The 25,507-nt window shown below is 44.9% G+C and overlaps 1 protein-coding gene across 3 annotated transcripts in view; it reads right to left on the reverse strand.

Moving 5' to 3' along the window:
- RC3H1 (ring finger and CCCH-type domains 1) overlaps window positions 1–25,507 on the reverse strand; it is a 78,810-nt gene that overhangs the window by 11,887 nt on the left and 41,416 nt on the right. Inside the window, exons 8-20 of one of the 3 annotated variants that reach the window (XM_071565830.1) lie at window positions 25,134–25,252; window positions 23,590–23,702; window positions 20,212–20,493; window positions 19,246–19,463; window positions 17,099–17,469; window positions 15,870–16,001; window positions 15,116–15,268; window positions 12,119–12,329; window positions 11,392–11,482; window positions 11,135–11,270; window positions 9,113–9,256; window positions 8,440–8,555; window positions 5,542–6,880 (exon numbers count right to left, since the gene is read on the reverse strand). In XM_071565830.1, the coding sequence (XP_071421931.1) occupies window positions 6,730–6,880; window positions 8,440–8,555; window positions 9,113–9,256; window positions 11,135–11,270; window positions 11,392–11,482; window positions 12,119–12,329; window positions 15,116–15,268; window positions 15,870–16,001; window positions 17,099–17,469; window positions 19,246–19,463; window positions 20,212–20,493; window positions 23,590–23,702; window positions 25,134–25,252 (2,237 nt within the window). In that variant the 3' untranslated portion in view covers window positions 5,542–6,729. Of the gene's footprint in view, window positions 1–5,541; window positions 6,884–8,439; window positions 8,556–9,112; window positions 9,257–11,134; window positions 11,271–11,391; window positions 11,483–12,118; window positions 12,330–15,115; window positions 15,287–15,869; window positions 16,002–17,098; window positions 17,470–19,245; window positions 19,464–20,211; window positions 20,494–23,589; window positions 23,703–25,133; window positions 25,253–25,507 lie in introns of those variants that run through there. The other 2 variants (XM_071565829.1, XM_071565832.1) reach the window with 2 other exon arrangements.

Here is a 25,507-nt window from a genome sequence, read left to right on the forward strand (position 1 = left end):
AAATGAATTCAAGAAATAGTTCATGACCTGACTCAACAAGCCTCGTGGTGTCCTTTATTACCTAGACTATCCTTTATTTTATTTTCTGTTAAATATACCTCTGCAGGGCACAATCACATACAATCAATACGATTGGAAAATTACATGAGCTCTATCCCAAGCATATACGCACCAATGTTAAAAAGTTACTTAAAAAACCAAACAAACCAAAATAAAAAATAAACTCCACCCAAAAAGGTGATAATGACTGCAGAATGTCTCGGGGAGACTTGTACGGAACTAACAAGATCAAACAAAATCAGGCTTACAAAAACCAGGAAAACAAAGTCATCTATAGAGAAATCCCACAACTGGAAGTGGATGGTTTCAAAGAGGGGGTGGGAGTTGTTGTCTGATCCCATAGTTCTTCCTCCCTCCTCTCACACGTGCCTTTTCTCACCTCTTTCCCCCCACAGCAGCAAATACAGTGGGGAGAGAGCTGACACCACACCACCAGCTACAGAAAACAGGGAAAACAGCCAAGCCACAGCACAGCTGCCAAGCTGACAACAAGGAAAGCTCCTCTGAGCATGGAGGCTGCTCACACAGCAAGCAGAGGCCAAAGGGGGATGGGAACTCCTTAAAATTAGGAAAAACTCCAGAAATCATTTGATTTGCCCATGTTGAGCAGCTTCACTGCCGAGGCTGCGGATGAACAGTGCCAATTGTGAGCTGTGCAGCAGCTCTGGGGTGAGTGGGGCTTCTCCTCCTCCCTCTCAGGTGTCTTCCCACATTTATCAAAGGCTGTGCCGTGTTTCCTTCTAAAAAGCTACAAATGAAGAGGTCAGTGCACACATCCAGTTGTGGGATCCATCCAATACACAATCTGGTTTGGATGCCAAAGACTTGTGAGTACTGTCTGACACACAACTATTAATAAAATCTTTTTAACATTACAAAGAAGCAAACAATTTTTTAAACATCAAACATTCCACAAATTTTTTTTTGCTTACAGATATATTTTCCCCATATACATCTCACATGTCATTCCACCATGTCTGATGCTTTTCATTTCCAGAGACCCCACACCAACCTGTTGCCTCCATCTCTCCCAAGACTGCATTTTTCAAATTTAAGTTGGTAACTGTGTTTTCCCTAAAGCTTTCAGATCTTAGAACCAGTTGTTTCCTGGCATAAGAAAACATCCAAGTGGTATATCCAAGGAAAGCTGCCTTGCTGGGTGTACCCAGCCACCTAAACCTTCTCAAATGCTGAACATTTGCACTAAAATCATACACAAACTCACTGGAATTGCAAAGATCAGTTAATTATCCACATTACTAAGCTGCAGGTATCCAATTTTGAATATTATGGCCACGTATTTTAAGCTTCAAATGACTGGGATGTTCCTGATGTGGACAAATCCACATTGCCATGTACTTGTTTTATTGGGAAATGTCAAGAAAAGCTGCAGCCTCCTTGCTTACCAAAGACCTTCCACAACATGATATTATGCTTGCCATTAGGAAATAAAATTAAAAACAAAATAAGCATTAAGTCTGTTCTCCTTTCCCTGATAACTAAGCTCTACCTGCATCACAAGTGCCTCAGAGACTGTGACAACACTAAGCAATTACATTCTTCTTCCTGCAGAAGAACAAAGAGAACATGTTAACTGTGTAAGGACACTGTGCTGGAATAACATTCCCCAAAATTCCCTACTTACGTTGTGTAACTTGAACTAACTCCCTCCAGCCTCCTCCATCTGCTGGTATTCCAACAGAAAATAATGCAGTTGGGAACAGCTGACTATGGGGAAGAGAATCCCCAATGATGTTTGGGACATTTCAGTGACTGCTTGGTGTGAGAGAAAATCAGTCTGTGCTGCAGAACAACCTGTTTGTTGATTTACAGTGACCACCACCCATCTCTTGGTACCAAGGCTGTACCCAAAGGGGGCTCAGATCTGCTTCACCTCCCCCAAAAACTCAGTTTACACTTAAGCAAAGCAGATGTTTTCCCACTTCATGTCTATGTGATTGTGTAGACAACTTTTGCTTCCTGTTTGTTTGGGTTTTTTTCATCCAGGGGACTTGATTTACTGTGATACAAGAAATTAAGTCACTGACACACTGACTTTTGTGGTTGTCTTTAAATCAGCAACATCAGGAGGCAAAATGGAGGGCTGTGTTTTGGGAAGTGAATTATGACACAATCTGAGTGTGAAGGTGCCATCAGGGCCCAGCACTGCTCTGTGTTCCCTCTGTCTATCCCAGAACCACAAATACTTCTCAGACACACAGAGACAAGCACAAAACTTGCACACTGCTTGTATGTCTGGGTGTTTTCCTGTTTCAGAGCAGAGAATGTGACTGGCACTCCTGCCCTTGGGCCTCCTGAACACTGGTCTGAATTTCTCAGACCACAAAAGCAGGTCTGAAACAGCCAGTCCAGCAAAGAGACTTTATACTGGGGTTCTTCAGTCCTGTAAGTGTGATTTGTTATAGTCCAGATCTATAAACAGCAATGGAAAGGAGGGTTTGTGCTACTGGGACTTAAAAGTTTCTCTCTGAACCTAAAAACATTAGTACCAAGTCTGCAAGAGTTTGAGGAGACCAAGGAACGGAAATGCAAGTGGCCTTCTTGTATTATCCATAAAAGCCTCACTCCTGGCCCTTTCTAATACAAAATCTGCCCCACCTTACTCAGTTTGTGCTGTCAAGAGACAATATGACCATACAAGTTTGGTTCTTCCACATCTAATTTAATGCAATGCTAGAGTTTGACAAGTCTTTTCGGTTCCAATGGGCTTAAAAGTCAGTCATATCTGTAAAACAGATTTATCTTTTAATGTACCTGAAGAGATTTGCCATCAGTATTCAATTCAGATTGAAACACTTAAAGACAAGGCTTGCTGGATTGTAACATTTCTGTGTTCCTTCTCCCTCTCTAGATGAGCCATTCCATCAGCGGAGAGAGTTCATGAGAGACTGAAAACACACCACAACACTCCAGATACATCTCAGTACATTGCAAATTGTATGACTAAATGGAATGATTTTCCACAATTCAATGCATGGGCAAGGCTTGACAATCATTAACTTCTGGAAATTGTTATTAGGATAATACAGTCAACTCACAATACCCCACAAACGTTTGACAATCCAAATGGCTACACCAGGGAAAACAAAAGTGTAAAGCACAAGTCTTTGGCTCTCCTTTAAAGAAAACAGCAGTTTACCATGTTTATACAGCTCCCCCGTTTGCCTACCAGTAGGGGCAATATCACATTTGTGCATCACTGAGTAATAACACCATTAGAAAAGGCAACTTCACAGAAGTTATTGGCTAAGCGAATTCATTTGAATGCTCTGTTGTGAGGCAGCAAGCTGTCACTGTTACACAACCAGGGAGGGTGGGCGGGCAGGCCACGGGAGCAAAGGGAGAGCACAAAGGGAGAGAAGGCCCAGGAGAGACGAGGCAGAGAAGAGCTGGAGAAGGAAGGGGGTAACTGTGCTGCAAGCTTGGAAAGAGCTCTGGTCTACAGGAAACCAGCCCTACTCTGAAATGTCAGCACCTAAGAGGGGCAGAAGAAACAGTTTAAATTTCTCCCACTAACAAACCAGGTCACAGGAAAGAAAGAAGAAATCTTGACAGGAGGAGGAAAGTAACATTACAGAGTACAGAGACATTTCTACACTGACTGAATCACTGACATACTGAAGCTCAACCTTCCCCTTGAAGCCTTCTGTTCTGGGGGTTTGTGTGTGCTGGGGGTGGACCACAGGGATCAGTGAGGGCTCACAGCTGGCTGGTGCAGGAGAAATTGCACCTACCTACCAAAGGATGCAGCAGTGCCCTGACACCATGGCAATCCTGCCTCTTCTTGCCCAAGGAGAGGGAACTGAACCAATCTGTGACCAATTTCAGAGGCAGGCAGCATTCCTGTACAACTGGGACAGGGATGGGGTACAGCAGTGAGTGTACCAGGACAGAGAGCCCCTCCAGACATGCTCACTCTCTGCTTAACTGCTGTAGCCACCAATGATGCCACTGCACACAGAGCCATTTCTCCTCCAAGTCTGCCCAGTTTTTCCACAGAAAGGGAACGTTTTAGGTGTAGTTTCCAGAACAGACTTAAAAGTGTGCACTACACTTTGCTGTCCATCTTGTTTAATCAACTCTGCAAAAAAATAAAAAGGCAGAAAGAGGCTAAGAGGAGGAGGGGAAGAAACAAAGCTAAAAATCAATATTGTTAGTAGATATTAAACGTGTTGTTTAACAAGCCAAACTATAATTCTGGGCAAACAGGGCATTCACCTGGACACACTGATCACAACAAGGACACTATGCACAAAGTACAGCACAGAAAGCTGGATGAAGGAGAAAAAAACCAAATAAGGTCTCCTTTCTAATCCACAGGTTTTGGAAGCATTACTCACTGCAAGCAGGCCAGCAAACTGAATAGCTCTTACTACAGAATTCCTCCCAGGAGGAAAAGTGGAGAAAAGAATAATCCCTAAACTGGCAAGGTTTAGCTCAACCCAAGACATAAGGGAACAAGTTAAATAAAAGTTTAAAAGGGTTTTGCCCTCCCTATTGTCTTCCTAGTGTTGCAAATGAATCTGCAGAGTCAAACCTATTGTAACCGTCTTTGAAAATTAATTTTACATCCACAATTACTGCGGTCAAAAAAAGGAACATTCTGGGCTTGTCCTACTAGATTAGAATATTACACTAATTATCTCAACTAAGGTGAGCTCCCTGTGTTAATGAAGACACAGCAGGAAGGAATAAACTAATTAAAACCAGGGGGAAGGCTGACCCAAGGGCGGTGCTCTGGCTGAAGGATGAGATGGGAGGAGAAGGCAGGTGGCTGTGCCAGGTGACTTGGGAGCAGGTGGGCAGGGAACCCCTTTGCCATGGCCATGCCCAGAGCAGGGAGGGGAGCACTCAGAGGGGATCACCCAGCCCTGCCCAGCTCCAGGGGAGTGGCTGGAACACTCTGCACCTACGGAGGGATGGGGCAAGGCAGGGGGGCAGCTGCTCTGCTGCAAAGAGGGCTCTGTGCCCAAAGTTAGGAGGGGCTAGAAGAAAGCAAGCTTCAGGCTACCCTGAGCAGTGAAGAGGCCAAAGTTCAACTAGAAGCAAAGTAAACCCGTGTGAAGACATACGGAGAGCGTGGGTGTGTGCGCTGAAAAATGCCTTTATTTCCATTCAGTGCTTCTGCCTCCCAGACGTTTGATCACAACAGCTGCGCTCATGCGAAAAAATTCTTAAAACATACCCAATATATATACAGATATAACTATGTATATATGTATATATATACTTATATATAAATTTTTATTTAAATAAAAAAGAAAGCTCGAATCCCAAGCCAATATGTGTATCAAATCCTTGACCAGCCAGGTCTGTAGGGCATAATCAAATTCAATGTGAAATAGTATATAAACGCGGTGCCTTGACTGGGCAAATTAAATAATTGCTACTCAAAAGAGTCTTCTGTTTGGACTCTCCTACTGGTAGGCAATAGTGGGACTGTATCCCCTCCCACCCCCCCTTTTGTTTTATTTAACAGTATGATGAATGCAAAGCTTAGCCCAAGGTTGCTATGACCTCAGCAGGAGTTAAGGTTAAGGAAAAAAACTAAAAACCCAAGAAAATTTATTAACTCTTGCTTTACCCAACCAAAGCAATGCAGTAATTTATTACATAACCAGTGCTTTTCCATTTAGTAGTCGAACCCAGAAAGAAAAACTAGAACAGGCCAAGGAGGTGCAGAGGGAGCAGCACTTGAAAATCATTCTCGAGTTCTTCGTATCCAGGGTCTCACCCCAGTGTGTGTCAAAGGAGTCAAAAAACTTGCAGCAAGAATAAAATCTCCCATTTCTTTAATTTTTTAAAGAAAACATCAACAAAGGTTTATGGCTTCTCTACCTTATGCTTACAAGGCATCTATTTGGAGAAGCATTAAATCTATCAAACCAATTTCCTTAGTCCTTCTGGCAGGATCTGTGCTGCATCTTCAGTAATCACTTTGAGGCAAATTTTTCCTAAGAAAGGAGAATCCAGGACAATCCAGACAAGCTACAGGTTGATTCTCAGGTGCCAATTTCCAACATAAACAGACCTTAAGCAATGCCAGCTTTAAAAATCACCACAAGGTCTGTTGAAAGGCAAGGATTCTGTCACCTATAGTTTAACTTCAATGCTTTAAACAATTAGCTGGGGTTCAGCTCCTGGCCACAAGGGGAAGAACTCTGTTAAGAATGAATTTTGCTGCACATCTTTTGACACTGCAATTCACAGCTACTCTCCAGCCCTTATTCCTCCTTTACCTTTAAACCATACAAGGAAGTGGCCATGTTGTTTTAGTCATTGAGACATTAAGGTGATAAGGAATTATGCACTGGGTATGTAATAATACCAAAATAAAAGAAAAAAACCTACTTCATTAAGATCATACAATTAATCAAACAGAGTATATATATAATATCTTTTTTTTTTAAGCCCTGGGATTCAAGGCGTCCAAAGTTATTAAAATAAAGTTCATTCACAGAACAAAAACAAATTTAATTTGAATTGCTTGCAGATACTGCTAATTTTCATTTTTTTTAATTAAAAAATGCGTTAATGTGAACTATGTGCAGGATTTGTTTCTAGTAGTTGTGTTTGTGCACATTGCCTCTGGACCTGGTGCTGCTCCTGCTGCTGCTCCCGGCGGGAGGGCGGGCTGTGCCCGGCGGCTCACGGGGCAGGCGTGGGCGTCACTCCCGCCCGCTGCGAGTCCTGCCCCTCTCCTCCGCCCTCGGGGTCCTCTGCCAGGCTCAGCGACGCCGCCTTGTTGGACAGGAGGCCAATGTTCTCCTGGGTCAGAGCGGATCCGTTCGGAACGTCACTGCTGGAGGGAGGAGGAGGAGAGAAGGGAAGTGAGGGAAAAGAAGTCATTATTGAGACTTTTTTCATTTATTTCAAGGAAAATTACTTCAGTGCACACACTCCAGAATATTTAACTTACCTGGATTGGTTACCTCATGTGTTTTGTTTTTTATTTTTATGTAAAAAATATAAATAGTTGTTATCACAGAATTGATTGGGTTGGAAGAGACCTCCGAGAGCATCAAGTCCAACCCTTGGGCCAACTCCAGTCCCTTTACCAGATCATGGCACTCAGGGCCACGGCCAAGCTCAGTTGAAAAACCTCCAGGGATGGGGAATCCACCCCCTCTCTGGGCAGCCCATTCCAATGCCTGAGCACTCTCTCTGTAAAGAAGTTTCTTCTGCTCTCCAACTTCCCCTGGCAGAGCTTGAGCCCATCGTGCCCCCCTTGTCCTATTGCTGAGTGCCTGGGAGAAGAGACCAACCCCCACCTGGACAGAACTTCCCTTCAGGCAGTTCCAGACAGTGCTGAGGTCACTTCTGAGCCTCCTCTTCTCCAGGCTGAACACCCCCAGCTTCCTCAGCCTCTCCCCACAGCACTTGTGCTCCAGTCCCTTCTCCAGCCTCGTTGCTCTTCTCTGGCCCCACTCCAGCCCTTCAATCTCCTGCCTGAACTGAGGGGCCCAGAACTGAACACAACACTCAAGGTGTGGCCTCCCCAAGGCAGAGTCCAGGGGAAGGATCACTGCCCTGGGCCTGCTGACCACACTATTCTTGATAAAGGACAGGATTTCAATACATTTCAGAGCTCCATATGGAAAAACTAGTTCCTCCTCTAGGGGCTTCAATCTCCTGGTGCAGCACAGAACTCAAGAGTTTGTTATAAGAAGAAAGTGCAAACCTCATGAGCAACTGAGGGACACATTTTCTGAATAAATATCCAGATTCTCAACTGCTCATATCAAGTTATGTAAATGTAATGCCATCTGAGCTTCTCTGTTCAGTGCTAGTCTGAACACACACAGATGCTTGCTGTGGAGTTTTCCAGCATTCCCAACCAACATCTTATTCCAACTGTCTCTTAAATGTGAACTGAAATGAAACTCATCATCTCCACAGATAAAGACGACTGCCTACAAACTAAACTGAACTTAGTTTCAAAGTCACATACCTTCCTAGGCAAATCCACGTGGCAAACCTTGGTAGGGTGGAATAACTTTCCTCTCACATTTGGGACATTTTCTTTGAAACTAATACAGCAGACAAACATTTCTTTCATGGTGTTGTTCATCTCTTGCTCCTCCCCACTAATCATCCAATACTGATGAGATGGACTCCTGGTGTGACAGACACTGCAACTCTTCTGTTGTATTAATTTATCTAAGACTCACTCCACTCACCTACTCATCAACTAAGGCAGTCCTTAATTCATGCTTGGACTATATAAAAAACTTGACTGGTATCCTCTCTTCCTAGTAGATGCTTCCCCATCAGAGCTGATGTGAGGCAAGGGGAACTTTTCACACCAGAGTGACCCTGATGAAATCACTCTCCTGTTACACTGAAGGCCCATGTTACCTGAATGTCAGTGCGAGGTCCTCAGCTGGAACCTTGCTTTGTGGCTCTAATTGTCCATTTTCTGCCTGTTTAGTGGTGCCCAGTTTGTTTTTCATATCCAGTGAAGACTGGCTCTCCTTTAAAAAAAGGACAGATAAAAATTCCTTAACCATGTGTTAAAAGATGTGGAGATTTCATCCCTTGGGGCTGATGAGGAAGGCCTGTCAACTGGAGTCACACAGAGTAACCCACAAAAGCCATGAGACAAAAACAGACTCTAAGATTGGCTCATCCTCTTGGGACAGTATCTCCCAAAAGGAAGGGATGATCCTTGTAACAACAAGCAAAGGCCACAGACTGTAACAGCACACAGACTTCTGAACACCAGCTGTACCTGCAGATGATGCTTCCTATGTTAAGGCAGTTTATGGAACTCATGGCACAGTGACCTTGGAGACCATCTAGTTTCCAGAAAATTTCAGTGCCATGCTTATTTCAATGGCAACAAAATAACAGCATTTTAAGTGGCTAGAAGTGAAGTTCTTCATGAAGAAGACTCCAGAAAACCTTCTCCTGAGGTTTTGAACAATGAGGAGGTGAGGAGGGAGAAGGATGACTGAGCTGTGGGCAGCCAGCCTTTCCGCCAGGGTTACAGAGCTCCTCACCTCTCTGCCTCCCACCCCCCAGCACTCACCATGCTCAGCTCACGGGTTCTCTTCCCAATTTCCCTTTCCACCTGGTGTAGCTCCAAGCTCAGCTGCTCACTTGAGATCATCCCAGGCCACTTGGGAGGCGGGGCTGGGGGCTGTGGCTGGCCTGCCAGGGTAGTCACCTCCCTCTGCAACAGCAGCCTGTTACTAACAGCCTAAATGCATAAAGCCAAGCACACACACACTGAGCACAGACACGAGCACGGGGCAGCTCCACGGCCACAGCATTGCTCCTTTGCAAAACCAGCCTTCCCTTCACGCTCCATAAGGCCCCAGTGCAAGTTTCAACATGTCTATTTACACACAGACATGTCTCTTCACTTTTAAACAGGCAGTGTTAAATACATTTCACTGTCATAAATTTGCATGTGTTTTCCTCACACACCACTCCCTTCTAATAACTAAGTCCCTGAACAAAACCACTACTCTTTTGTGAGCTATTTGTTTAACAAAATATTGCAGCAGATAAGACAATGTGTTGCTTTATTTTACAGTATAATTTATGAAATTCTATGAAAGAGCCAGAATTATTACCACATCACATAAAAGATCTTGAGAGCTGCATATGTCAATAAGCAGCTCTCTACTGTCCCACATTAGGAAACAGAGAGAGTCAAGTGGCTGCAGTCAATCACAGGTTGCAAGTTACTAAAAGCAGTTGCCATGTCAGCCAGTCAAAAGATCTGTTAATTAACTTGGGACTCTGCTCTGTAATTGTGTGCTCTGCATTTAAACACAACACCTGGTAGTGCACACAGCCCAGTATCTGGCTGGTTTCAAGAAGTGTTCATTCATTTGGGAAGAAAGCAGAATGATCTACTTCTTCATGCTCTGAGTGGATTAAGTGATTGCTGCAATCTTGTAAGAGGTGAACCAATGAAGCCTCCTGGATTTGTAATATCTACTTGCAGCTTTGAACACAAGAGATAAACTGAAAGCTGTTGTTACTTTAAATAATTGACTAATTCTGCCAACTTCAAATTATGGTAAAATCAAGGCTCAACACTCAACTCTAGGATTTAACACTGACACAAACCCAGCAATCATGAGAAGGAGAGGAAGGCCACTCACAGGTTTTGCAACTTTCCATTACTTTTCTATTATGGAAAAGGCAGACATGCAGGATTTAAAACATTTTCTCCTCTCGTTCCCAAACAAGAGCATAAGAACACAAGTTATGTTTCAAGTGAGTAAGTATTGCACATTACTGCAACTGCTGCTGGGACTTAATTGGGGGCTCTGACATCTAATCTGCAATAACCCTCCTCTAACAGGTGTTCTTAGGTAGCTTCAGCAGAAGCTGCTCTCCACTAATTACAGCAATTCCTTCTGTGAAAACATTAACATGAAGAGTTGCTCAAGTACCCAGAGCAGTTCTCTGGTAAATATTTACTGATTTTTCCTCAGAGGAAAACAGTAACTTACAGTTTGCTAAAACAATCCTTTCATTATGCCCTGACACTTCTTCTGTTGTCTAAAATATATATAAAGATTTCACTTCATTAATTCTGTTACAAATAAAAGTGAGGAGACATAGACTATCAAGCTTTAATTTCTCAAGCTAAATATATTTCATATTTACTTTAACTGTTGTGGCTTGTGCTATTTAGGAAGAAACAGGTACAAACACAAAGCCAAACATGAAACAGATGAAGGTCATGGCTTTCTGTGTGTAAAATCAGACAATTCCAGTAGCAGTAAAGCCAAGAGGAACAGGCATCTACACCATGATTTTGCTCCTGAGTAGAGGGATGAACAGAGAGGGAGTAGAAAGAATGACAGCAAGTATGACTGACCAGAGTGCAGATTCAAGCCCAGTGTTGATTTGCATGTGAAGTTTCTGCTGCCAGGCAGAGGCTGACACTTGTACCACAGTCCTGATGCCTGGCAGCATGGAATTAAGTGTTTCCACTGAATATCGTGGCAGTCAGAGAAAGATGAGCCCATGGAAAGCAGCTCCCCCTCTCTCACAGCCCCCTGCCCGCTGCCCCAGCGCCAGTACCAACCTCCAGCCCCCTCAGCTGGGTCTGCTGGCTGATCTGGTGGTCCACCTGCTGCAGCTCCATGCGCAGCTGCTGCTCCCGCTCCGCCGACGGCAACGGCTTCCCGTGACCAGCCACATCCGACATGGACAGCCTCTCCCTTCCGGATCAGAAAGGCAAAGATCAGGAGATTTCAAAAAGAGAAAAGCTTTACTCAGTTGGCACAGAACAAAAATAAAGAAAATCTAGAAGGTGGCAAAGAAAAAATAGAGCACTCCTACCTGTCATTGAAACGTCCCTGAGAAGGTATATTTTGATGAGGAGAATATGGAGAGCCTCCCCAGCCGCCGTGAGTTCCATAAGGACTGTAGTCTGTCAGTGAACAGGAAGAAAACATGGTTCCATTACTACAAAACTATCCTTCCAGTAGTTCAGCCAACACAGAACTGGACAAGAAAGGCCAGAATCAGAGTATCATGAGCTGGAAGGGACCCATAAGGATCCAATCCCTGTCCCTGCACAGACAGTCCAACAATCCCACCCTGTCCCTGAGAGGATCATCCAGACAACTCCTGGAGCTCTGGCAGCCTTGGGGCTGTGCCCACTGCCCTGGGGAGCCTGGTCAGTGCCCACCACCCTCTGGGGGAAGAGCCTTTTGCTGAGATCCCACCTAACCCTGCCTTGTCTGTGCCATTCCCTCAGGTCCTGTCACTGCTCACCACAGAGCAGAGATCAGTGCCTGCCCTTAGGCTTCCCCTTGGGATTAAGCTGTAGAGGGCAATGAGGTCTCCCTTCAGCCCCTTCTTCGCCAGGCTGAACAACCAAGTGACTCAGAAAGTAATGGCAGCCTCTTTCTTCAGGCTTCTCAGTGTAACCCCACCTGGAGTTATTTTTAGTGGCACAACACACACCTCAGCTATATTTCTAAGACAAGAGACAAGTTTACAGGGCTTGTCTTCAACCTGTACTCCACCGTAGCACTGAAACTGCCCAAGAGCACAGTCGTACCTGGAATGATGGACTTGGTGGCAGGTCCCTGCACCGCCATGGCCTGCATGGGCCCGGAGCTCTGGTACATGGCTTTGGAAGTGCGGGAGATGGCCCCGAACCGCGACACGGTTGGGCGGTCTCCGAAGGGGATGAGGTCATCGTCGCCGGCCTCAGCCGCCCGGCGCTGCAGGTCCAGCCGCTGCTCCCGCATGGCTTTGCTGTCCACGTTCTGCACCAGACACAGGAAATGCGCTCAGGAATCAACACAACCACATGCCCTTCCCAACGAGCTGCCAACAGCACAGCAGCTCTCCTGCACTCCCCAATCACCTCATCTTTCAGCGAGTCTCTCTATCCTTCACTTTCTAACTTAACTCCTCTGTTAGAAGGACGTCTCCAACAGTCTGACTTAAGATGACCATTACTACACCACTGTGAAACTCACTGCACCACTGAAATCCATTGCATAACAAATTGTGAATAAATCCAGGAGAAGAGAGCAGTGGTAAATGGAAATTAAGACAGAAAAAGTCTAATGGGAACAGATGCGGGGGAAACCTTCTCCTTAAATAAAGTCAAAGATGACATCAATGGGCCTCTCTGAGGAATACATGTTCCTTCCAGAGGCCAAAAGACTTTTCTCTGAAGTCCAGTGGTAAGAACTGTATCACCTAACACCTGCAAATGACTCAGAATGGGAATTTTTGAGTACAGCACTTACTTGGACATGTCTAGTACATCTTTTTAGGTGCTCTCTTCATTAAGGAGCAACACTGCTTTGAACATCCTGGCTTCTAACTGAGCTTCACACTCAAACACCATAAGGGGTCAGCACAGGAAGAGATAAAGTGTTCTCTCTCTCTCACCTCAAAGAGGTTAGTTCAATGGGAAAGCTACCTGCTGGCTACCAGAAAATGTAACATGATAAAAATTGCCCAAATCTAGTTAAGACTTTGCTAAAGGAGTAAAACCGGGGCACAATAAGAACAAGGTAAGTGGGGCTACTACACAAAGAGAACTGGCTAAAGGCTAAAAACTTCAGTATGGTCCAAAATCAAAATAAAACTGTGCAACCTCTCAGTGAGGACAAGGACTGCTAGAAACAGACAAGGTTACACATCTGAGGCAGAAATAAAGGGGTGAAAACAGCAGTAACAACTGAGTTGGAAGCTAAAGTCAAGAGATGTAACACTTGGAAACTGGAAGAGGCATTAGGCAGCACCTACTTTGGAATTCTGCAAAAACCCCACATTTTAATTTTGATGCTGTAGGATGCTAGTACCAATTTTAATTTACTTCTATTTACCAAGTTGCAATGCCATATGTGTGATATTCAGCATTATGCACTCCCAGATGATACTATTCCTATCCTTGAAAAAAGGACTCGTATGAACAATAAAAGAGATGGAATTCATTCACTGAAGAATTAATTCAGTAAAGGTTTCCTGAGAATTTTTTCCTGTGAGGAGACAAAACCTGAAGAGCAGTGGAGATGCTATTTGCTTATCTGAGAATTAGCTCTGGGCCAGAAGGCTTCGATTAGCCATGAAAAAGGAGGCTGCTTCTCCAGAACCCTATCACGGCTCTTGACTGAGCTGCAGTTTGTTTGCACAGTTTTCCAGCAGCAGGGATGGAAGCCAAGAGCTGTCTGTTGGTTCCTGAGGGCTGCCCCTTGGACACTGTAAGCCGATTCCGAGTAATCCCAGGATTCCCCAGGTCAAACGTGACACTGTTGTACCTCCAGGCAACCACAGCATGTGGGACTGGGAGCAAGAGGGCAGGTAAAAAGGCCAAAGCTGCACATGAAGTGCCGTTTTTTGCTGTGTTTTTTTCTGTGAGAAAGCCTCCTTTTTGCTCCCATTCCAGACAGTGCTTTCAAGGTCTTATAGGAAACCAATTCAATAGACAGAAATGACACACATTTAATTCCAATAGGGCAGAGGGAAAAGGGGAGCCTGTTTGAGAAGCTCAAACAAAAAATTCTAGGAGTTGGTTAAGTGTTTGTAACAGGTGAGCACCTGTCCACAAAAGAATAAATTCTGGATAGAAATCTTTCCCCCCTCCCTTACAGGCCAAAGAAGAGTCTCCATGACAGGGACAATATATAAATAAGAAGTGACAAATCACTTTTGCAAGTGAGAGGTGATGGAGAACAGATGCACCTCTGTAAACAGTCCCCACAGGCTAAATGGTTCTTTCTCTTCAAGACTTGAATGTCTTCATAAGTGCATGGGCTACCAGCCTATTTATGGTGTCAAGTGGTGCTTGAATGTTAGGAAGGAACCCAAGAGTGGTGGTATTTCAGACTCCTATTTCTTTTCTTCTGCACTCATGACTCCCAGCATGACACCCCAGCAGCCCCTTCCTTTTGCAACACTGACCCAGCAAAAACAGAGCAGCACAAAACAACATCACAGCCTGACACCCACAGTTCACTGAAGGGCTGAATAAGCACAACACAGAGCTGGAAATTGCCCTCAAGGACAAATAGTACTATGTTATGATTGTGCTTCTCTTAACAGCTTCATGCAAGTTCTGGGTACTCCCATGGCCATAAATCAGAGTCCCTCAAGTCAAAATTAATAACAATGCTAACAGCAGTAACAATCACTTTAAAAGTAACTAATAGCACAAAGGTAAATTACAGCATCTCCCTCTGACACAAAGTACAGGAAGCAAGAGAAGGACACGCTTAATTAACAAGCTGCTAGGACAGAGTAATTTGGGGATTTCAATGAAGTGTAAAGAACCATGGCAAAATATCCTTCCTATCCATGCCTCCAGAGCACAGTGGTTATCCTGCATCTAGATGCAAAACTTGGCAGTATCTACACCAGGGTAGCACCGCTCAGAACTTTGCAAACAAAGCACTCTGCACACCTGCAGATGCTTTTCTCTGTCTGCAATGCATTTCTGAGCTTAAATACAAGCCCTGTCATCATGCTGGAAAATGGAAGTCCTTCCCAACCCACAGAAGTGTTCACTTTGCCTCTGTTTCCCCCAGTCCCCACTCACTGCCATCTCCACACTCCGTGCTGCCACGACATCTTTGGGTTTCGCGTCTTTGGTTCCAATGTAGGAGCCGATGGTGTCACAGGACCAGGGCGAGTACTGGCTGTAGTCATTTCCTTTGTATTTTCCAGCTACCTTCAGGTCTTCATCCAAGTACTGTACAAAAACAAACACCTGGTTCTGTAAGTGAAAGGAACAGGCAGTTTCACAGACACCCCTACTGACTTTAACAGCAGAGAACTTGAGAAACACCATCAGGGTTATTTTTTTATCAGATACATCACTATTTGGAATTGAGCCATGGCAGGCATGAAGTGCATGAAATTCTGATCACCTGGCCACTCTCCCAGTGCTGACTGTTCACTTGGCCAGTGTGAAAGTGCTATTTTGACGTTGGTTAAAAAAATAAGTCTCTATCAAGCTATTACTTAACTCTGTCAGGAGCAAATGAAGCAAAGTCCAGTAACTGTGAAGACTGACTATTTCAATTAATAATAGCTCAACATTTATTTTCTTGGTTGCACCAAAAGCAGACAGCTTAGGATCAGTGGTAGATCAGAGAATCAACAGCCAGTTGAGGTACTGGAGACTGCACTACAAGGGCTTTCCACGTGGAGCACTAAATCCACAATCCCTCAACACGTTCAAGTGCTGTACTGTTCTAATTTTCTTGTTGTCTTCACCTGCCAGCACACAAAGCCTCCAAAGTATTTTCTAAACATGGCAGTATGTCAGGTTTTTGCCAAAATATGCTTACCTCCTCTGAGTGAAAAGGATGAGACAAGGTAGGCGACGGCGCAAAAGGAGGTGGAGAAATCACCTTCCTCTCCTCTAGCTGGGCCATGATCTCTTTCCTTCGTCGGTGAAGTTCATCCAGGCTGGGATGAGGCTGAAATGAAGACAGAAATACCTTACAGAGCTTCTGAAGCATTAATGCACAGAACTAGTAATTTCCTATATGTTGTTTATCAAACAAAACATGGCAGCCATATCCTGCAAGAAAGGGAAATGCAGAGGACAGACAGAATCATTAAAATAATTTTCACTTTGTTGAAGTCTGACTGCTAACATCTTTGATATAGGACAAAACATGTTCCTAGGCTGGTCAGACTGTTAGTTCCAGATGCCTCAAAGACCAGGAATGTGTCCCAACTTGGCAAAGCTTCCACTGGAACATGTTCCAGCATGCCATGTCCTCATTTCAGTCATGTGGGGGCAAGTGGGAGAACTCTAAGATTATAACCTTGTTGCATTTATTATTTTGCATTACAATTAAACATCCCACAAGTATGTCAAACTCAAAACTGGTAAGTCTACAAGCCACATTGGTTGGAAAAGACCTCCGAGATCATCAAGTCCAACCCTTGGTTCAACTCCAGGCCCATTACCAGATCATGGCACTCAGTGCCACGGCCAAGCTCAGTTTAAAATCCTTCAGGGATGGGGAGTCCATCCTCTCTCTGGGCAGCCCATTCCAATGCCTGAGCACTCTCTCTGCAAAGAAGTTTTTTCTCATCTCCAACTTCAATTTCTCCTGGCAGAGCTTGCGCCTGTTCCCCCTTGTCCTATTGCTGAGTGCCTGGGAGAAGAGACCAACCCCCACCTGGCCAGAACTTCCCTTCAGGCAGTTCCAGACAGTGCTGAGGTCACCTCTGAGCCTCCTCTTCTCCAGGCTAAACACCCCCAGCTCCCTCAGCCTCTCCCCACAGCACTTGTGCTCCAGTCCCTTCTCCAGCCTTGTTGCTCTTCTCTGAATGTTTCCATGTATGCTTAGTGATCTGACTAGCCAATAGTGTGATGACATGGTGTACACAGGGATATATAGAAGGTGAAGCTGTAACCAAAAATAAAGCTCTCTGTTCAAGCCTTCTGATGCTGTTGTTCCCGAACCTCTGCTGACCACCATTACCTCACCCCCTCACCCCTACACCGAGGCAGTCCGTTGTTCCTCCCAGCAGAGGCAGCCAGCACAAGGCCCGTACGTACCCTGTGGCAGGAGGGTCTGATCTGGCCGAGGTGCGGAGCCACGGGGCAGTACGGCTCCGGCTGCTGGTACCTGTCCCTGGCGTCGGGCACGTAGGGGGGCACGGCGGCGGGCGGGATGTCGATGGGCACGGGGCTGCCGCGCACCACGTCGTCGCGCTGGTATGGCGGCACGGCGGGGTACACGCGGCGGCTGTCGTAGTGCGCGGGGTACAGCGGCGGCGCCAGCGGCGGGTACTGCTGCGGCTGCGCGTACTGCGGGCTCACCACGCGCTCCGGCAGGTACGGCGCGTACGGCTCCAGGTACGCCGCGCCCGCCTCGGGCGCCGACGGCCGCACGAAGCGCGACATGGACTGAGTGGGGTAGTACACTCCTGAGGGGGGAGCACAAACAGAACACAAAGCCATTATCATCACTGCACATGAATTGCTTTGTATCAAGTAAGCATTATGGAAACCTACTGTATTCCTGGAAAAATCAGCCAAATGAACATCAACTAGTAGGTGGCTAAAATATTTCAGGAGCAATGGGGAAAGTAATTCAGAGACATGGTATGTATGGCTTGACTTCACGAACGAAGATCTGGGATGGGCTCTCCCCACGTGGGTGAGCCCTTCCAACCTGCGCAGTGGATTTTTTAGGTGAGGCTCAGCATGCACAGAACTGACCCCACTGTTTAACTCCTAAGGCTCATCTCCCACAGTTGAGCAAGCTTGGAGTGAAGTCCTCAGGAACTACAGCTCCTGGTATGGTATTCCCAGGAGGTCTCCCATCCAAGTACTAACCGGGGGCTGACCCTCCCTGACACCCAATCCTGTCAGATCTTGGAAGATAAGCAGGTCCCAAATCTCCATTTGCAAAGCCTAGCCATACATATGTACCAGGAATTGCTTCCAATACTCCAGCCTACAAGACTCAAGGAGAAGAGCAAAAATTGGTCTGACTTGCATTCCTACTCAAGAATTAACTACAGAAAACCCTGAAGCGGCAAACGCTGATCCAAAGTTCAAGTGACACGTTTAAATTGTCTAAATAAGATCCCAGCAAGGTGTCAGTGTTACAGTGGCTGGAGAAGGGGTGGTGAGACTGAGCCCAGCACAGGTGCCACAAGTCCTGCCAGCACATCACCAGATTGCTATGAATGCTTTCACCTAGATAAAACCTAAAAAGTCAACTGAAGATTAGCCTGTACATCTTCACCCAGGCAGCTACAATTCAATTTGTCCCAATATATCAGTCACTGCTTGTGCAAAGGAACTTAGATTATTAGAATTTGAAGTTACATAAATATTTGTTCTGCCTCTTGAAGAGTTGAAAGAAATTTCAGAGCTGTGAATCACCAACGACTTCTAGGATCACACTTCCTGGTTATCTGAACATTTTATGATTCTATCTGGGAAATCTGGATAATTTAAAAATAAGCCTAAATATGTGTATAACATCAAATTTTGTAGGCAATTCAGGCATTCATTGGCACATAATGACCAATTATTGTCTGTTTTTTTTCAAAATGCTCTGCAACTTTCTCAGAAATGGTTTCATTCTCCCATTTCCCTTCTAGGGCCTTTTCTTTTTTCAGCTTCTTTTGGTATTCCAATCCTTACTTTCCTTTTATATAACCTTCACTTCTGCTCATTTCTCTCTGCAATCTTACACTGTATAAAAATCATTCCCTTCATATATAGCTGTAACTTTTCTGTTTAGTCCCCTTCAATATTACCTTTCTCCACTTGGTCTCTATACTTGAGTTTTTCCTCTTAGTTCCTTTTTCGTGATGTTCTCTTTATTGTGAACACCCTTCCCTAATTTAATTTGTCTCTCTCCATCACATGCACTTAATTTCCCTTTTCATTGAGTCAGACTGAACTAAGGTTTACCCTCCTGAATCCCTGATATAGCCCAGTTGGAAAGAACTGAATACAGAAGGATTTTCAACACTGAATGGATAAAAATACCTGTTTCAATTTGCACTGAAATCCTCAGTCAAGACATAAACCCCTCCCAATTTCCCTTTTATAATGCCATCACCACATTAGTGTCTTTAGTTCATGTCATACACAAGAAAACTTCAATGTAGGGGCTTAAAAAACAGAGTGGGAAGAAAGATCAAAACCAGCCTGAGGATGCAAGAGGTTGGTGTCAGTGTTACCTTGTTGGTAGGGTGCTGGCTCAAACGGTGGGGCAGCTCCTCTGGGGTCCTGGTAAAACAGATCTGCTTGCTGAGCACTGTACAGCTGAGACCCCCGAGGCACCATCTGCAGCTGCTTGGGGACAGACACCGAGGGCAGGTCTGCCGGGGCCCGGGCGGGCACAGCGTGAGGGGCCACTGGTAAGGCAGAGATGGAGCTCTTGGGGACAGACTCCAGCCTAGAAAAGAGATGGCAGTGCTTATTAAGGCCTGGTACAGCACACTGAGCTCCAACATGCTGTTCTTTGCCTACACTCCACATTCTCATGGCTTGTATCACCTTCACCAATCAAAATATGAGCAAACAGAAATAAAGTAGGCTAAAGTTTTAGCTGTAGTTTTCTACTCTACCCTTTATATGCACTTGTATGGCCAGACTTCACCAACAAAGCTTTGGACAGGGCTCTCCCCACGTGCCCTTCCAGCCTGTGCAGTGGATTGTTCAGGTGAGGCTCAGTGTGCTCAGAACTGGCCCCACCGTTTCAGTCCCAAGGTCAATCTGCCACGGCCGAGCGAGCTTGGACAGTGACAGGGAAGTCCTCGGGACTGTCACAGCCACCGGTACTGACCGGGCGGACCCCGCTGAGCATCCAAGATCTGACGGTATGGGATGGCAGGGAGGCATTTAATGCCAGGGGATGGTCCCACTGAGACTCACACTCAGGTCCTTGGGATTCAGAGTCCAGAGTGCTCCCCTTTACACCGCGGGACTGCCCTACTCTACTCTTTAATCACTGAAAAAAACCCAACCCCAAAACAAAACCAAACCCAAAAAATTAAACAAACAAACAAAAAATCAACAAAAGACCCCAAACCCAGACCACAAAACCAACTCCAACTCCCATTTAATTTCTTTTCTAGAGAATGTGTTTTTTTCTACTCCATCTGCACACACACAACACTGAACAACAGGCAGAAGACCCGTACAGGTCCGGGGGGGATCCAGGGGCACTGCTGCTCAGGTGGTCCATCTTGCCCGGCTTCAGAGCAGCCTCATAACCAGAGTCAGTCCCTCGAGAGATGAGCTGTGTCACCGTGCTGCCTGTTGACACAATTCCATTTGGCAGAGCAGACGTTTTCCTGCTGGGCAAGTCCACTGCCCCTTCCTCTGCGAGGATGGCTCCTGAAGGCAGGCCCACCTCGTTCAGCTGGCCCAGGGACGCACTCAGAGGCCTTCGGGGAACCAGACGCTTGTTCATTTTACGGAATCTTCAGAAAGAGAAATTGCACATCAGAAATCCAAACAGAGGAAAGTAAAAGGAGTTGCACTTTCAGGATGTATCAAACACAGATTCTACTGAAAGCTTCAAGTTTTACTTCAAGTTTCCAAGGGGCCTGGGAGAATACCTGTTGGAATACAACTTGCCTGATAGTTGAACTGTTAATAGACCTTCAATCAGAACAAGGATGCATTTTGAATGACAAGTACATCAAGCATTCACAGCTAAACCTCACACAGCAAGTTTAAAATCTTACTTTCTGTCAACATATGCATCTCAACTGTACAGAAGAAAAAAAACCAAGCATCACATGAAACACAGTAACAAGCTTCAGAGTAAGAATCACAGAAAATGCAAGTCTCTTTTATTCAGAGAAGAAACTAAAACTGCAGAAAATTAAAGAGACAAGATGAAGATACCTATTCCACTCTGTGTCCAGTATTAAGCCAAGTGTTTATTACTATGTGGTATCTTTTAAAGCACAGTTTTTAAAGATTTATTTTACTACATCAACACACAGCTTCCATCATTTGTGCGTGTATATCACTTGACAAAGTGACTAAAGATAAAAACTCTATGAACACTGCAATTCCAAAAATCTAACTGCTCCTGAGTAAAGCCTGAACCAACACAGGCATTTTAACTAACACTCTACCCAAACCAGCAGGCTGACAGTGCTAGTGCAAACTCCAGAGGTGAAGGTCCTCCAGCAAACCTCCTGCCATCAGCTCAGATCCCAGGGTGCCAGGGTGTATTTGCAGACCTGGGTGTTCTCACTGGACAAGACACCATTTCTTCAGCAGGGCTGAAACCAACACTTTCCTATCATACCTAAGAGTCAGAGCAAGATGGGAACCCAGACTAAAAAAGTACACACGTTACTGTAGAAAAAGGAGGCACTTAGTACTCAATCTGCAGATAATCTTTGTATTTGCCCATATGCACAGCATTAAGAGCAACAGAGGCAAAAAGGGGGGTTATTGTTGGGCTTGTTTTGGCTTTTTAGGTGTGACTGAATATAGAGCCAGACAAAGCGCAATCTTACTAGATAGATTTGAGCTGTTCATCTGTAAGAGTTCACTGATCATCTTCTAGTCACCTTCCTAACTCTCCCAATTTCCTGGCTTAACTGAAGATGAATCTTTACCCACATAATCAAACTATGAATGGGAGCTGCATGGTGTTGACAGTGGGCACCATTCTGAAGGCATTAAAGGGAGTAAAGAGACCACGCTCTCACCTGAGCAGGGACAGACTACAGCTTTCTAACCATGCTGCTCCACAGCCATTCTGGCACCTCAGGTCAGCCAGGCAGGCCAGCTGGACACATGGTGAGGTCCTCAGGCTGAACTTGGGGCTCTGCTTTTTCATCCAGCTCAATACCCAAACCAGCTACTCACAGCAAAGCTGCAGCAGGACACTGGGAAACCACTGCCATGTTCTCCCTGCCAGTTAGTTCTGGGCCACTGCCTCTCTCAGAGGGGCAGTGTCTGAGGGCTCCTGACTCACTGGAGGCTGAGGAAGATGAGGACAGGCCACCCTTCTAGAACACAACAGCTGAAAACAGGCAGTGCATGTGGACAGACACCCTTAAGTCCAGGGTGACAGGGAGAGTTACACAGCACCCTCCATGAAAATTGCTGGAAAAAATGTACAGTGCTGCCCACTGAACAATTTTATCAGTGTTTCTTGCAGCTCCACCTGCGCAGGACACTGATCTAAAAAAGGTCTGTGGTTGTTATGCACACTGGGTCTTTGTCCCTTGTCAGGAGGGTAATAAGCTGCTGTTTAAGCAAGTCTGAATTATAATTTGCTGTGCAAGGCATTACCACACACTTCCCCATAACCTTCCTCCAAACTTAGAGCTACATACAGAGGTACAGGAACCACACAGCAACAGCAAGGCATATTAGTCACAGTGTGCATTTCTAAAAGCAGGAACACTAACACAACAGCTACTTAAAGGATTTAATCAAAATTAAAAATACAAGGAAGAGATGGAACTCCAAGTTGCCCAAGCACCTACAGAAACTGCTGGAACCTGAAACAGAGCAAACATTCCCTTCAGCCCATGACAACATTAATACTTTGGTCATGTAAATCAGTCTGTGGCTACACCAGGCCTCTCCCACCTGCAAAGCTGGCAAACAGTCTTTGATACACACAACCAGCTCAGAGGAGTGGCACTGACCCACCACGGGTTAACAAAACCACCCCAGCCAGCACCACCAATCTCCATTTTAAAATCATGATGACAAAAGGCAAAAACCCCAACTGTTTCTGCAGCACCCAACCATCAAAGTCCTATTCTTTGTTCCCTTGAATAATTGCCTTTGTCATTCTAACAGCACATGCTCTCTTTTTTTGCTCCATGTTTTGCATATGCACCATGTGCTGGCTACAGAGCCAGGGGACTGCCATATTAATGCTTCAACACTGCATATTAATTACTTAAAAAATTAAAACAACCTGCAGAACAACAGCATCTTGCCCTTGGGTAACTGGGGGCCCCTTTAAATCTGTCGTGGAAGTAGATTATTTGCTGCAGATTTCATACCACCATTATTTTTTAACTCTACAGCAACAGATTTAAGCCACAAAGTTATAGCACGAAACTTTCTCAGACTGCACAAAGAATAACTGTTGCAGGAAAAAATCTTGGAAAAGTAGTTTTTAGCTCTGTGCAGAGCTCCTAACACATTCCCTAGAGCTGGCAAACTGTCAGCAACCCACCTGAACATGAAGGAAGATGAGAAGTACCCCCAAATTAATGACCCCTGTGGGTGCAGCCACACAGCAGGGTTAGCCACACTTAAAGAGAAAACAGCCCATCTCTACAAACCTCAGATAACACCAGTGTAAAATCAAACCTTTGCAGTTGCATTAGCACTGAACAAAGCCAAATACCTGGAAGAACAAGCAGCTCCAAAACCTGAGAGAGACTGTTACAAGTTTTTCACATTATTTCTCCCACTGTCACAGGCAGGTTATGCCTCCTCTCCTCATGCCTAGATACAGTAACTCAGTCTCCTAGGTAAGATGAAGCAAAGACTGGACTGGTTTCTGCCACCAGAGGTACACTTACTTTTCCAGCTCCTCCTGGGAGTGTGCGAAGGTGCAGCTGGCCCCCCGGGGACATCCTCCTCTCTGCTTCATGTCTCGGCACATGTATGTCTTGTACTTGCTGTGCTGAGGGGGCTGCGAGCAAGGAAACCAGGTGAGACACCGGACATCCAAGTGCCCTTAACCCAGAGCTGAGCATCCCCTTAGGAAAGGCCTGATGTCTGACTGCTGGTAACTCCTTCCATGTAAATGTTTCTGGAGTACCTCATGTGAAATGACTGGAAGATGTTTGTGTTTGGTTCTTCAACAGAACCGACACACTCAAGAGTAGATATTTTGACAACTAAGTCACTATCAGGTTTCTACAGCATTTTTGTTTATATTCCTTACTGGAGAGTCTGACTGGAACACAGCTGTACATTTCACAACACAGGTAAGTAGACAAAACTGATCCAGGATGAAAAAATTACCATGGTGACCAGAAACTGCCAAATGTTTATCAAGTTGTGTGGTAGACTGAAAATAAATACAATTTAGCTCCTTTTCCCTGGCTTTCTGTTAGCTCAAAATGGCACTTGAGTATCCCTTTGATCACTATGACAGTTAAATTCCACCACATTCCCTTTTACCCCCTTTTTGCACTAAAAATATCTTCACTATCTACAGTTCTGTCCATCAATAGTTCAGGGTGCAACCTTATTCCTACACAGAGCAGCAGGGGATGGGTTGTCTTCTGTATTTTTCTTAATTAAGTTACTCAAGAAACAACTTAATTCAATCTTGCTGTTTGCATGGCCACCCATTTGCCTGTCTCTCTAAATAAAGAAGGCCAGAGGTGGTCTCAAAGTCCTTTAAAATCCTACAGTTTCTTTAGCAGAATTAAATCAGAGGCAGAAACACCCGATTTGAGAGGTCCCACCAAGGGAAAGGTCTGTAAAAGTCAACTCTTGCTTTCTGAGCTCAGCCAAAAGGTGTAGATCTGTAAGAAATCACCTGCAACAAGCACTGACATCCACCGAGCAACACAACAAAATGAGGCCAAAGGAATGTGGGATTAGACAGCTATGAGAGATGCTTTGGCAACATAACTTCATTTCTGAAACAAGAACATTTGTTTCAGGAACTTGGACTGCACCTTTACACAGAGTATTCTTAAATCCTCAAACTTGACAGACCATTAGGCACAGGTGCAAGAATAACTTCATTAACTCAGAGCCAGCTGGCTGAAATATGTCTCATTAAAACAAATCCTACAGATAATAGCTGTACCCTGGCATCCCTTCCCCACCCTCTAGTCAGGAGGGCTGTTACTCATTTCCCTCAGCCTGCAAATGCATCAGACTGTTTTCCTTTCATTCTAGTGAGCTGTGCAAATTAATTCAACTGGTTTTGGCTGGGGGTTTGAGTTTTTGACTTGTTTCTTTTTTGATAAATATGACCAAACTGTGATATTTTCAATCAGCTCCTCATCAAACCAAACCTCTCCAGATGAAACAGAAAACCTCTACTGTTGGATACAGCCCATCAAATTCAGGGATAAGCATTTCAAAGTGATTTAGCTTTTACCTGTTGTTGATCTGTTCCTTTTTTGCTGTGATTCTGAATATAATCAACTAAGCCATGAACCACAGTCCTCACAGCAACCAGTCCATTTTCCAGTTGTTCCCATGTTGGAGGTGGAGCATCTGTTGTGTGGACAGCAAACAGAGAAGAGAAAAAGAAAAGTCAGACAGATTTTCCAGAATCAGGTTAAAAAACCAAAAACAAACAAACACACACCAAAAAAAAAAAGCCAAACAAAAAACCCCCAAAAAATCAGAATCACAACACTCACTAGACAGGCAAAAATGTTTTATCAAAAATGTTTTATCAGCAGATAAAAACTATTCAGCACCTTAATTCTGGGATATTTACCTCTTCTAGGATAAAGGGACCTACAG

Source organism: Pithys albifrons, chromosome 10 (assembly GCF_047495875.1).
Source record: "Pithys albifrons albifrons isolate INPA30051 chromosome 10, PitAlb_v1, whole genome shotgun sequence".
NCBI lineage: Eukaryota > Metazoa > Chordata > Aves > Passeriformes > Thamnophilidae > Pithys > Pithys albifrons.